The 14,376-nt window shown below is 43.5% G+C and overlaps 1 protein-coding gene across 5 annotated transcripts in view; it reads right to left on the reverse strand.

Annotated features, from left to right (window-relative positions):
• PPP6R2 (protein phosphatase 6 regulatory subunit 2) overlaps nucleotides 1–14,376 on the reverse strand; it is a 173,581-nt gene that overhangs the window by 65,942 nt on the left and 93,263 nt on the right. For all 5 annotated transcript variants that reach the window (XR_006283552.1, XM_037889478.2, XM_037889481.2 and 2 more), the window contains 5 exons: nucleotides 11,292–11,405; nucleotides 8,874–9,000; nucleotides 7,958–8,110; nucleotides 2,020–2,223; nucleotides 1,238–1,302 (listed from right to left, as the gene is read on the reverse strand). Coding sequence is in view for 4 of the 5 variants with exons in the window: in XM_037889478.2 (XP_037745406.1) it covers nucleotides 1,238–1,302; nucleotides 2,020–2,223; nucleotides 7,958–8,110; nucleotides 8,874–9,000; nucleotides 11,292–11,405 (663 nt within the window). In the remaining variant the exon portion in view is untranslated. The remainder of the gene's footprint in view (nucleotides 1–1,237; nucleotides 1,303–2,019; nucleotides 2,224–7,957; nucleotides 8,111–8,873; nucleotides 9,001–11,291; nucleotides 11,406–14,376) is intronic.

The raw sequence follows: 14,376 nt of genomic DNA on the forward strand, positions 1-14,376 counted from the left end.
TTTTCACTTTATATTTTGGAGTAACTGGAATATATCAAAAGTTAATTTTGTGATGGTTTGCTGTTCTAATGTCAATTCCCCATAAATACTTTGGAGTTTTCATAGACTGATTGATTTTAGAGCCAGAAGGGACCACTTTGATTGTCCAGACTGACCTGCATAACACCAGCCGCAGAACTTCCCTGTTTTGCTCATGATGTTACTATAAAATTCAGTATTAGATAATAAGGTGACAGGCTTTATACAAACCCCCTAATCAGGATGTTCCTTTTAACAACATGAAGTTGTGCCTAAAAAATTCCAGCATTAACTATGAGCTAAATCAAGAGCTCCACAAGTGTCTCCTGAATCTCAATGAGTGACAGAAGTCAAAGCCCAAACAGAGATGACAGAGAGGCAAGGTGGGTGAGGTAATATCTTTTATTGGACAAGCTTCTGTTGGTGAGAGAGACAAGTCACAAGGAGGAAAGGAAGAGGTGTTAATGGGCCACTTCACCTTGAAATATGTGTTAACTACTTAGGCTAAACAATCTGTTCTACCTTGTGTTTAGCTGTGACACTCTGAGTAAGTTTCATCACCCCCAATCATTTAAATCTATAAAACAAAATTCAAGTAATATCGACAGACACAATTATGGTTGTCAGTGCATTATCTACCATGCAGGGGGACTGTCAAGAGAAATTAGCAAATTGCCTCTACAGCACATTGAAGCTGTAAAGTGCTATAAATAGCAGCAAAATATTTAGGTAAGCAAGGAAACGGAAGCCCAGATAATTTTCTTTCACATCAATCTATTTTCTTTATTTTTAGAGTCGTATTTCATACCAATCACCACATTACCTGAATGGCTTCCAGAGTCAGAAAATTACACGAGGAATCTAATCTCAAAAAGGGTTTCCCAGACATTCTTCTCCCAAAAGTGGGGGGAACAGTACGTAGGTTATTTTTAAAAAAAAGCAAGCTAATGTGCTATGTGGTGTTCTTTGGGAAAGCAAGAATGAAGTGTGCTTTGCATGCCGACTGGAGCACTGAGAGGCCCCTTCCTGTCCATAGGGGTCTAAGTATGTGTTTACCTGGTATGTATTTGATTTTTAACATCTGAACAATCTGCATTCTGATTTTCTAGCACATTAGCAAACTTCTCTATTATCCAAATAATTGAAAGAATATTCAACACACTAGTCAAAATTTCCAGCCCTCAAATTGGGCCCTCCATACAACCAAAAACACCCTTACTGTATTTTGTCATTGACTTCCCAGGCATCCAGTATCCTCTGCAACAGGCAGCACCCCTGGAACAGCTGGAGAGGGAGAGACAGTGAGAACGTTTCAGAGGCTAACGGAAATCCAGGGGCCCAAGTAGCCTATATCAGATTGGGGATCACTTTCATTAATCTCTTTACACCTTCTACCACTTAAAATTACTTTAAGACAAATTTTAAATGGATTCATCTGGATGGAACAAACTGGACAAGAACTCTGAAAAGGTCCAGCAAACCTCTCAAGTTTTCCTGAAGTGGTTCAATGTTCCTCTATGTCACAGAATTTCCCTTCTCTTAGAGGACGGGAGAGATGGTGTTTCCTGTAAGATTCTTCACTTTACCCTTAGAGGGTTCATCATAATCTTAATGAAGAGAGCTATCATGGTTTTAAGACAACAGCACAGAATAGTCTCAGCATTAGAAGCACATGCACAGAAAGGAGTCGGGAATCTGTAATCATGACAATTGGTTTTGCGGTTTTTTGGTCCGAAGTGTCAGCGCATCTTTACTAAAAGGAAAAGTGATCTCTAAACTCATTAAGAGGGATGATATTTTTCCTCTATAGTTGAAAGAATAAATCATCTGTACAAAGGCAAGTACATTTCCATCCAGAACTGGAAGACCAAAACATTGTCTAGACATCTTGATAAGCATTACCCTCTCTTCTTAAGCACTTTGTCAGGCTACTCTCTTGTTAACCAAGACCCGTGCTGAATCCATCCACCTAAAGCTCTCAAGTGACATGACTAGACTTACATGTGTCACCATAATATTCTCTGGACTGTGGTCTGAAGTCTTCAAGTTATCTGTGGTCACATTCCCATTCAGCACCTCCTCTTTATTATCCAGGTCATTTGTTGCTGATTTCCCTTCATGCACAGAGTGCGAGAGAATAGCTGCTATGCACAGTTCCACTTGGAAGTGCAAAAAGTTATTCCATGTGTATTTAAAAAATAAGTCCTGGAACAAAATAAAGGATAGAAAAAAATCCACTTAGGACACATGTCTGATCAGACCTTTATACACACACACAAACTTACTTTGTAACAACAAGAGGGACAAAGTGGAAACACACGGTCAGTCAGCCCAATTTACAGAGCATATTTCCTGAGAGCAAGATAGTGAAACTTCGATCAGTGGAATCACTTGTGGAGTAAGGTACTACACTCAACATAAGATAGTCAGTGTTATGATGACAGGTTTCAGAGTAGCAGCCGTGTTAGTCTGTATCCGCAAAAAGAAAAGGAGGACTTGTGGCACCTTAGAGACTAACCAATTTATTTGAGCATAAGCTTTCGTGAGCTACAACTCACTTCATCGGATGCATATAATGGTGCAGCTTGGTTTCTATGCAGGCTTCACTCCAAAAACTGAGGCCCCCTGAGACTGCAAAAGTGTTATCTAATTTGCCCAAACAAAAACTTTGTTAACATAAGGGTTATACTTGCTCAAGTACTAATTCCACCAAGATAATCACTAAAAATCAAGGAAAACAACAGTTAAGGCAATCTTCATTCACGTGCCTTAATATCATTACTCCTGGGGGAATTCTGTGCCACTATACACGAGCAGAATTCATGTCTGGCGCAAAAAATGGTTTTCCCCTGCAGAAAATACATTCAGCCCAAGACGTGGTGCCAGAACAGCCGGCTGACCAGCAGTAACAGCTACCAGCAATCTGCGTTCATCACAGCAGCCTGCCTGTGGAGCCAGGTTAGGAGGCAGAGTGGGGCACACAGGGCTGCTTGGGGAAGTCACAGACTGGGTTTCAGAAGGGCTAGTGGGGGGGCAACAGACTGGGGCGTGGGCTCAGGAGCTAGCATTGAGCCAGGGGCTGAATGGGATGGGGCTCCAGGGCCATATGGGGACAGGGAGTAGGGGGGTGCAGGACCACATGGGTATGGGGAGTGCGGGGATAAGGGCAGATGTGCCTGACTGAATGGGTGAGGCTCAGGGTCAGCCAAGGTCTGCATGGGGGAGGCTCCCCAACTCCCTAGCAATCCCTCCCCCTCTCCCCCAAAAGAAACTGTTCCATACTTCTCCCACCTACACCCAACAACCCTTCAGGTTCACTCCCAGGCTCCTTCCCTCTCTCTCAACTCCTCTGTTACTCCGGACTCCCCCAAGCCTTTACAGTGCTTCTGCAGGGTGTGGGAAATGCAATTCTGTATTGTAGCTTAAATGAATTACTCAAAGTTCTGTATTAATATGCCTAGTAACAAGTTCATTTGTCAAAAAAAAATTCCTGGATCTTTTTTTTTGTCTTTATTGTTACAGACATACTTGCTGACAAGTATTTTGAAATAAATTACCAAAATAATTATAACTGGTGTGATTATATTGTGTTATTTTGACAAAATATGAATAATTTTGCAGACTTTTAAAGCATTGTGCACATAATTTTAATTTTTTGGCGCACAATTCCCTCAGGAGCATAACATCTAAACAGCATTACACTAAAACGTACTCACAGATATCTCACCTCCACAACAAACTCTTCCAACACGTAAGTTATAACCAAACATAATGCACTCTACTTCCTCTAAATCATACACAAACAGAACTCTGACTCATAGCACAACTAAATTAAGATATACTCTCTATCCTATGGCTTGGTTGGCTATGATGAAAAATAATCACTGACAATAACTTAATTGTACCACTCAGAAAATATCAGAAATAATTTTTCCTAAGCCATTTTCTTAGTTATTGTGGAATTTATTTGGTTTATACCCCAGGGTAAGGCTGAGCAGAGGGTAAAAAATCTCTTCTTGGAGATCTGGAGTCCGTCCCATTAAACATCTGAGACTTCACAATATGTAACTAGGCTATTTTACTAGGCTATTCTGCTAAGTTACTTTAACAGTTAATGTTGAAAGACTCACAGAATCATAGCGACACTGATAGGTCACCTAGTCCAGTGCCCACTATTATCTAGACCTTCCCTAACGGATGTTTGTCCAATCTGTTCTCCAACAACTCCAGTGATGGAGATTCCACCACCTCCCTAGGCAATCTGTGCCAGTGTTTAACCACCCTGACAGTTAGGAAGCTTTTCTTAACCTTGAAACAAAATCTCCCTTGCTGCAATTTAATCCCATTATGTTTTGTCCTATCCTCAGTGGATAAGGAGAACAATTTATCACCCTCCTCCTTGTAACAACCTTTTCTGTACCTGAAGACTGTTATGTGCCCCCTCAATCTTCTCTTCTCCAGACTAAAGAAACCCAACTTTTTCAATCTTTCCTTGCAGGTCATGTTTTCTAGACCTTTCATCATTTTCGTGGCTCTCCTCTGGACTGTCTCCGATTAGTCCCCATCTTTCCTTAAGTGTGGTGCTCAGAACTGGATTCAATACTCCAGTTGAGGCCTTATCAATGCTGAGTAGAGTAGAAGAATTACTTCTCGTACCTTGCTCATAACATTCCTGCTAATACATCCCAGAAGGATATTTGCTTTTTTTCTGACAGTATTACATTGCTAGCTTGTATTTAGTTTGTGATGCACTAAAAACCCCAGATCCTTTTCTGCAACACTCCTTCCTAGGCAGTCATTTCCCATTTTGTATTTGTGCAGTTGACTATTTCTTCCTAAGTTTAGTACTTTGCATTTGTCCTTACTGAATTTCATCCTATTTAATTCAGACCATTTCTCCAGCTTGTCAAGATCATTTTGAGTTTTAATCCTGTCCTCCAAAGTGCTTGCAACTCCTCCCAGCTTGGTAGCGTCTGCAAACTTTGTAAGTGTAATCTCTATGACATTATCCAAATCATTTATGAAGATACTGAATAGAACTGAACCCAAGACAGATCCCTGCAGGATCTCATTCTACATGGCCTTCCAGCTTGATTGTGAACCACTGATAAGTACTCCCAGAGTACGGTTTTCCAGCCACCTGAGCACCCACCTTATGGTAGGTTCATCCAGGCCAGCATTTCTCAAATGCGGCCACCATGACTGCACACGGCCATCAGGGGGTTTCTTGTGGTGACAGCCTTCGTGGCTGTGATGGTGGGTGGGCGGGCGTGGGGGGGGGGAGGGGGGGAGTGGCAAAATAGTGGCCCCTCCACCTCCCTATTGCTCCTGGATGCACCACCTTAGGTTATGTCTACACTACACTGCTTTTAACGACATGGCTGTGTCACTAGAGCTGTACCACTAGAAGTCATGCAGTGTAGCAGCTGTTTGTCGGCTCTCCTGCTGACAAAAAAACTTCCACCCCCAACAAGTGGCATTTGTGTTGTCAGCAGGAGAGTGCTCCTGCCGACAACGCGCTGTTCACACTGCAACTTGCCAGAGCAAAACTTTTGTCTTTCGAGGGGTACGAAGGATTAATACCTCTGAAAGACAAAAGTTTTGTCATTCAATTGCCAGTGTAGTCACAGCTTTAGCTTATGTCTTCACTAGCAACGTTAAAGCGACAAGGCACTGGGAGAGAGTTCTACCAGCACTATCAAAAACCCACCTCCACGAGGGCAGTAGCTCCCAGTGCCGGCAGCGTGGCTCCCATCGCCGGTGCACTGTCTACGCTGCCACTTTACAGAGCTGAAACGTGCAGCACTCAGGGGGGTGTTTTTTCACACCCCGAGTGAGAAAGTTGCAGCGCTGTAAAGTGGCAGTGTAGACAAGGCCTCAGTGTTGATTGTTGGAACCACCAGCCGGGGTTGGGCTCTGCGCCCCTCTGGAGACACCTGGGCACAAAGCTGGAGGAGCAGACAGCTGGTGAATTCCCCGTTTTCCATGGGGTGATGGGGATTTGGCTTTGGGCCTCAGTTCTGGGGTGGCAGGTTCTGGCCGAGGGGTTTCAGGCTCCAGCTGCGGGGTCTGGCTGTGCAGCAGCAGGCCCCAGGCTCCGGGGTTTCAGGCTCCAGCCCCCCGCTGACTCCCCCAGCCCTCCACCCTCCAACCCCCATTGTCCCTGGCCCCTGGTGCTTCCCCGACCCCTCATCCAGGGCTTAATTTGTCCCCAGGCTTGGCAGGGCTGAGTAAGACTGCTGTGAAAAGCGATACTTGTATGTTTGTTAATGTCATTTTTCACAACAGACTTACTAGCTAGCAATAAATAAATTACAACGATTTGGCCGTGTATGTATATGCATATTTATTTGTTTTTCCTAAAGCTAATTAAGTATTTTAGGGAAAAGTGTGAGAGCGGCGCACTCTGAGGCCACCAAAAAATTTGTCCTGAGAACCCCTGGTCTAGGCTATATTTCTCTGGTTTACGAGAAGCAAGAGAAGATCTCCTAGTTAAGCCAGGGTGGCCCCTCTTACCATACTTTTTAGTCTTGCTTCCTATCTTGAAAGTTTGAGGTCGGTTTCAACACATTAACCAACTATAATTATGTTATCAAGACTAGTTTGAGAACAGATACAGGAACTCCTCACTTAACATTGTAGTTATGTTCCTGAAAAATGCGACTTTAAGCAAAACGATGTTAAGCAAATCCAATTTCCCCATAAGACTTAATGTAAATGAGGAGGTTAGGTTCCAGGGAAATTTTTTTCACCAGACTATGTATGTGTGTACACACACACACACACACACACACACACCCATAAGTTTTAAACAAACAATTTAACACTGGTACACAGTGCTGGTGATTGTGAAGCTTGGTTGAGGTGGAGGAGTCAGAGGGCGGGATATTTCCCAGGGAATGCCTTACTGCTAAATAGAAAAGGAGTACTTGTGGCACCTTAGAGACTAACCAATTTATTTGAGCATAAGCTTTCATGAGCTACACAAAAGCTTATGCTCAAATAAACTGGTTAGTCTCTAAGGTGCCACAAGTCCTCCTTTTCTTTTTGCGAATACAGACTAACACGGCTGCTACTCTGAAACCTGTCATTACTGCTAAATGATGAACTAGCAATTGGCCGAGCCCTCAAGGGTTAACTCTCTCACTCTACAAGGCAGCAGGAAAGGAGGGAGGGCAGACAGAGACAGAGACACAGACCCTGCCTGTGTTTGAGAGACAGAGATGGCATTTCCCCTTTAAGTATGAAGAGTGGGGTCAGAAGTACACTGCCTTGTTAATTAGATCAGCAAGCTGAGAGGGACTGCAGCTCCCTCTGTCCATGTGTCCCACCTGCTCTATGGAAGATGGGGTAAGCAGGGTGCAGGAGCCGGGGGTAGTGGGACACCCTGACATTAGCCCCCCTCTTCTTCCCCTCCCCCCCACATAGCAAGCAGGAGTCTCAGAGAGCAGCTCCAAGGCAGAGGGCAGGAGCAGCACATGGCAGTGTGGGGAGGGACAACTGAACTGCCGGCAATTGATAGCCTGCTGAGCAGCTGCTGCACAGGGAACTTAGGGGAGCGGGGAGCTGACAGAAGGGAGCTGATGGGGGGCTGCCGGTCCACCCTGGTTCCAACCACCCACCAGCTAGCTGCAGCAGGCTGCTCTTCCTGCAAGCAGTGGACAAAGCAGGCAGCTGCCAAAGGACGTTAGAGGGAGCATTGCACAACTTTAAAAGAGCATGTTCCCTAACTGATCAGCAACGTAACAACGTTAACCGGGACGACTTTAAGTGAGGAGTTCCTGTATTCCTACTTTCAGCAGATTAAGCAATTAATTAGACACTCCAAACAGGCATACATTAAATACAGTGTACCTGTCTTTGTATTGTACGGCTCACAGATAATGTTCTCTGTTTAAACAGCATATTCTTCCATAATATGTCACACTGTATTACTCACAAGTAATAAATCCATGGTATTGAGTCTGCATAGTTCATAGTTAATACTGGGAGTGTTTGTGTGAAGCAGAGCAGCTATTAGTCGAGCTCCATGAAGACGAGCATTCCCCAATGGCTCCTCCAAGACACCAATTGTAGTCAGGATTGACGTTTTCTACCACAAACAGAAAAAGGAACCAGATTTTGAGTCCATCTCTACATAAGCCAAAATGGCATTACTCTAATCAGACATTAGTCTGATTTTACATTCAGTTCAGCTTCATGTAAACCTCCGCTGCTAAGGAAACTGTTTGATACCTAGGTCACCCTTTCCTTCTACCCACTGAGTCATGTCCAGGGACCAGTAAGTGAAATTAAAGAACTTCTGAATCAAAACGAACAATATTCAGATAGTATTTTCTATATCAAATTTCAGAAAGCTACAACCACTAATGAGTAAATACGAATCTTTATTATAAAGGGCTCATGACAGGACAGAAGTCCTGCCCTATGGGAGACATAGCCATCTGTTGATAATATAACTATCCCACGGGATTAATAGCAGACTTGCATGCCAAATCAGAACATTCATGAATTCCAACAGTCTGTATTTGGAAATGCTTCCTTTCCACACACACCTCTCCAAAACCCTAGTTACAATAAAACAATATCCTTAATGTTACTCAAATACAGCAACTCGGACGCCAAATCCCACCACTTGGTAGCTAGACATCTGAAGTCTAAAACTGAACTCTGAATTTCTCTTTGAGGGTTTAAGTTAATTTATTTAGGATTTTGTTTTTTCAGTACATGATGCTTTTAGGTGAGCAAAACTGAAAATATCCAGGAGGTAAATGATCTTACACAGAGAGGAAAGAAAACCTCTGAAGTGCATGTTGTCAGCTACTGTGAACACAGGAAGGGCTGAGGTGCTTTACCTTGGGGGGATTGAGTAGAAGGTGGTGAAAATCCTTTAGCCGTGGTTCAATACCATGTAAGATGCTGCTATTGACAGTGTAAGACCTTTCAAATCCCTGAGAGAATGAGTCCATCAGTCCCTCCACTCTGTAGGGAGAAAGGTAAAACATAATATTCAAAACTTGGACAAAACCACCAAAAGTAGCCATGCTTGACTTCATCAGAAACCCATCCCAGCCCTATTATCTGGCCTTCTAATTCCCTCTTCAAATTCACAGCTATTTTCCAAGAGAAACTATTTCTTGCTGGCTGAAGTTTTAAATACTATGTAAATACAAATCCATGAGGCAGAGTGCGATGACAGAGTAAATTACTGTTTACTCATCATACTGAGGACAGCAAGGAAAAAAGAATTAAAATATGTCATTGTGTTTAACATTTCTGAAATATTTAAGCATTAAAGATGTATCTGGAAGTGTTAATCTTGTACACAACTGTTAAACGCTATAACAAAACTTCAAGACATGTTTAACAAGAATAATGCAAATACACTAGCTGATATAGCCCCGATCGCTTGAGTATTTTTAAGTGCACAACAAACTTTAATGTACCCTGGCGAGACAGGGAAGCATTATCTTCCTTTTACAGATGAAGAAGTGAGCTACAGAGAAATTAAGTGATTTTCCCTGAGCCCCCACAAGCAATCCGTGGCAGAGCTGGAAACTGAATCCAGATGTCAAGTCACTGCCAGTGCCGTAACCACAAAATAATTCTTGCTTCGCAAGCCTCCTGATGGCCTTGCAAACCTACACTTCCTTCCGTCTGTTCTGAGCAAACAGGAAGGAGTTTCCGGTAGACAAGCAGTTCAGCTGAAAAGGATCGGGGTTCTAGTCAATCACAAACAGAGCCAAGTCAACAACGCGATGTAGTTGTGAAAAAGGCTATTATCAATCTGGGGTGTATTAATCGGAGGGTTGCATGTAAGACAAAGAAGGCAATTGTCCTGCTCTTCTCAGGATTGGTGAGGCCTCAGCTGAAGTAGTGTCCAATTCTGGGCATCGCATTTTTGGGAAAGAGATGGATAAACTAGAAACAGGCCAGAGAAGAGCAACAAAAATGATAAAAGGTTTAGGAAACCTAACCTACAAGGAAAGGTTAAAAAAACTGAGCATGTTTAGTCTTAAGAAAAGAAGACTGAGGGGGGACCTGATCACGGTCCTCAAATATGTCAAGGGCTGTTATAAAGAGGATGGTGATCAATTGTTCTCCATGTGTACTGAAGGTAGGACAAGAAGTCATGGGCTTAATCTGCAGCAACAGAGATTTAGATTAGATATTAGAAAAAATATTCTAATTACAAGGGTAGTTAAGCTCTGGAACAGGCTTCCAAGGGAGGCTGTGGAATCCCCATCATTGGAGGGTTTTAAGAACAGGCTGGACAAACACCTGTAAGGGATGGTCTAGGTTTACTTGGTCACAGCACAGCACAGAAGGCTACATAGGATCACGTCTTGATGTTCCTTCCAGCTCTACATTTCTAGGATTCCATTCCCCATTTATTGTTTGGAGAGTTATTGGCCAACCTTGTGACGCCCTTGCACTCAGCTTGGTGGCATTTTCTGTCTGGATGTAACTTGATAAGTTTTGAACACCTCATCGGATCAAACTGTCAGGGAATGATTAGAGCCCTATTGCTTATGGTAAAAAACAGAAAAAACAAAAGGGGCAAATGGGGGCAGGGAGCCCAAGGCATCTGATTATCACAGCCACACTTTCAATCACTTCTAATTTTTCTACAGATCAAAGAACCTGCTGATGGCAGAAATTAGCATATTCCAGCATAAAATACCCCTCTCTGACAGACTGAAGGAGACAGAGAGGAAGAAAGGGGAATGGAAAGGCATTTGCAGAAGAGGCACACACAGAGTCCCTGACGTGGGGGAGAATGGATGACTCGAGTATGGGGGAACAGGGGTGTGCCATAGGCCCTGACATGAGGGGAATGGGTCACTCTTGTACGGGGGGAGGAGGGTATGAGGATGCAAAGAGCCCCTGGCATGGGGGATAGAGGTTGAAGGCACACAGGGAGATTGTGGGGGGTGGAGAGATGCTAGGAGTTCCTAGTGTATGCAATGAGCTTGGCCTACAAACAGTGAAGTGTGCCTCCCCTTAGTTATACCTCTTTCTCCCACCTTCTGTTTTTATTTAGACTGTAAGCTCTCTGATGTAAAGATGTGATTTCCTATGTGTTTGCCCCTAGCACAATGCGGCTACAACCCTGAGATGCTACCTGGAAGCACAACTACTGCATTTAAAAACAGCTTTTCTTGTATTTATTTTTAGGCTGCCCCTGAAAGTATGCCAGGTACTTATTTTCTGAACAAAGTCAAACTAGATTTTGAGCTGTAACGTTTTCTTGCTAAGAGGAGTAAACCTACCCAGAGCGCCTTGTCTCCAATAACGTTAATAAAATCTGAGTTCCATTCACTATGCAGTTTTCAGTCTGGTCTCCATCAAACATGTTTTTCAAAAGCTGCTCCACGCATTCCTGCCTGTTAAATGACACACGGGAGTTAAAGAAAGGCATTAGAGATACAAACAGTTTGCAGTATTAATTGTTTTAATTTTAAAACTACCCACTCCATTTCTGAAATAAAGAAACAGCAGTTCTTTGGAAGACAGATGAGGGGAACTCCCCTCTCAGTGGCAGATATACTGGGACGGACTATGTCAGGTCTAGGAGTCTGCTTATCTATGGTTTGGGCATGTACTTGATTACACCATCGACTCTCTGAAGCAAAAAGTAGCTCCATCTCACATGAGCAGAGGAATGCCTCTACATTATGAATTGCTAGCTGGCCAACAACGTGCACTCCATCTATTTAACTTATCAAAGAGAAGGTTAAAAGGTAATTTGATCACAGTCTATAAGTACCTGTACAGATCCCATGGAGAAGATATCAAATGCTACTGGGCTCTAATCTATCTGCCAAAGGCATAATAAGATCAAATGACTGAAAATTGAAGTCAGTAGAGCTCAAACTGTAAATAAGATGCAAATTTCCAACAGTGGTGGTAATTATCTACTGGAACAAATTATCACCAAGAAAAAGGGTAGAATCTCCACCTCAAGGTGTCTTTAAGTAAAGACTGAATGTCTTCCTAAGCAATATGCCCTAGCCCCACCACAAGTTATTGGGCTACATGCACAAATCACTGGGGGAAAGCTGGTGGCCTGTTTTGTGTTGTAGTTCAGACTAGATGATCATAACAGTCACCTCTGGCTTTACAAACTATAAATACACAGATGTGACTCTCCAACTCAGGTTTAGGGACTGACCAGCACAAATGTAGGCAGGTAGTATCTCTACTCGCCTAGCGTGTGGCAAACAGCTAATCCTTGATCGCCCATTTCATGTCACTGTAGTCTAATGTGTACAATAAACAAAAGACAGCATCAAGACAAAGTTTTGGTTGGCACTGTGCACTCTCTCACTCATCCATAATGATCTGAATGCAATCTCTAGTTCCTCATCCGTGACCAAATCTATTTTTCCAAAGTGGCTTCTACAAATATGTTTTGAACATTCCTCCAAAAACCAGTACAAAGGACATTTCCCACTTTGAAAATCATAGGCAGGGCTACAAACAATGCTTTCCAAGTCTATGCACTTCAGTTGTTAATCCCTAACTCTCACTGCTTTGTGGAAACCGGTAGAAGAGAGGTTACTTACCCTAAACAGTCACTGGAGTTCTCTGAGCTGTGTGGTACCCACTGTGTATTCCATTCAAGGTGCACATATGCACCATGCACCTGAGACAGGAAGATTTTTCACTAGCAGTGTGTCCGTTGGTCCAGGCCTGCACCCTTCTCCTCCTCATGCTCCAAACCAAGGGTATAAAGGACCAGTGAGGGCCATTCACCTCTCCAGTGCCTTCTCTATCCCAAATAACTTTACAATAAGGATCCAGAGCAGAGGAGGAAAGTGAGTAGTGGACTATAACTATGTACAGATCTGGAAGAACTCCAGTTATCTCTTTTGCTTCTTCAAGTGATGGTCCCGGTGTGTACTCCACTTGCGATGACTCACAAGCAGTATTCACTGAGGAGGAGGAGGGTGCAAGGGGCCCTGCTGTACCACAGAATAGATGACCGTTCTCCCAAAGGATGCATCTGTTGTAGAATCTTGTACAACAGTGTACTGTCTCACAAAAGTTATGCACAGAGCCATATGTGGCTGCGCCACACATCCATCACAGAGGGAAGCTAATGATGCAGCCTGGACTCTGATCAAGTGGGCTCTAACACCTTGTGGGAGCGGCCACCATTAATTCATAACAAACCAGGATGCAGTCTGAGATTCCCCTTCTCATAGGTTGGTGAAAGATACAAATAGTTTGGGAGATTTCCTGAAGGGTTTTGTCCTCTGCGGGCAGAATGCCAATGCTTGATGGACATCCAAAGGGCGGAGCTTCCTGTGTTCTCTGGAGGCGTGGGGTTTTGAATAGAAGATGGGTAGATGGATGACCTGGCTCAGATGGAATTCCAAGATTACTTTAGGAATCAACTTTGGATGTAATGTCAATGAAATTTTATCCTTGTGGAAGACCATATAGGTAAAGTCCGCCATAAGAGCCCCAGCTCACCTGCTTTTCTGCTTCCAAACACTGCAGCCAGAAAGGCAACCTTCACAGATGAGTGAAGGTACATGAAGCTAAAGGCTCGAATGGGGGATTTGTTCATGCTGAAAGAACTGAAGTGTGGTACCATATCACAGTAGATTTCAGCACTGAAGAAAGATTGTGACAAGCCCCTTCTGAAATCTTACTGTTGTCAGATGGGCAAAGACTAAATGATTGTCCACTGGAGAGTGAAAAACACTAATAGCTACCAAGTGGTGCTAAGGGACAGCCCTGAAATATTTAGAGATAGGTGATAGTCAGAATAAGAAGGGATTTTGGAACTTTCTGTGGGTATCCAACGATGCTGGCACCAGGTACAGAATGTTTTCCATTTCATTTTCTCCTGGAGTCTTTTCTGCTATTGCTAATGAGGAATGGTATGGCCACTGAGCATACCCTTTCTAAGCTCAGTGTCCATCCAAATACAAAGCTGCTAGCTGGAGAGACGTTGGATTGGGACAGAGGATCTTGCCCTTGTCCTGGGTCAAGGTCTGAGGACATCTGGAGAAAGCTGGTGAACCTGAATGGCCACTAGGATCACTGACACTTCGTCTTGTTTGCACTCTCTCAGGACTCAGGGCAAAAGGAAAGAATGGGAATGAGTACATCAGTGGTTCTGAACACTGTACTAGAAATGCATCTCCTCTGGAATTGTGGCCTCTAGCTGCGCAGGAACAGTAGGCTGTTCTCTTGAGATGCAAAGAAATCCCCACAACAAGAATCTCCATTACTGAAAGATGCTCTGCACTACTGAGTCACTCAGTTCCCACTCACGGTCTCTAGAGAAATGCCTGCTGAGGCAGTCTGAGAAAGTGTTGTGCTCCCCTGGAAGGTGCACTG

Source organism: Chelonia mydas, chromosome 1 (assembly GCF_015237465.2).
Source record: "Chelonia mydas isolate rCheMyd1 chromosome 1, rCheMyd1.pri.v2, whole genome shotgun sequence".
Classification (NCBI taxonomy): domain Eukaryota; kingdom Metazoa; phylum Chordata; order Testudines; family Cheloniidae; genus Chelonia; species Chelonia mydas.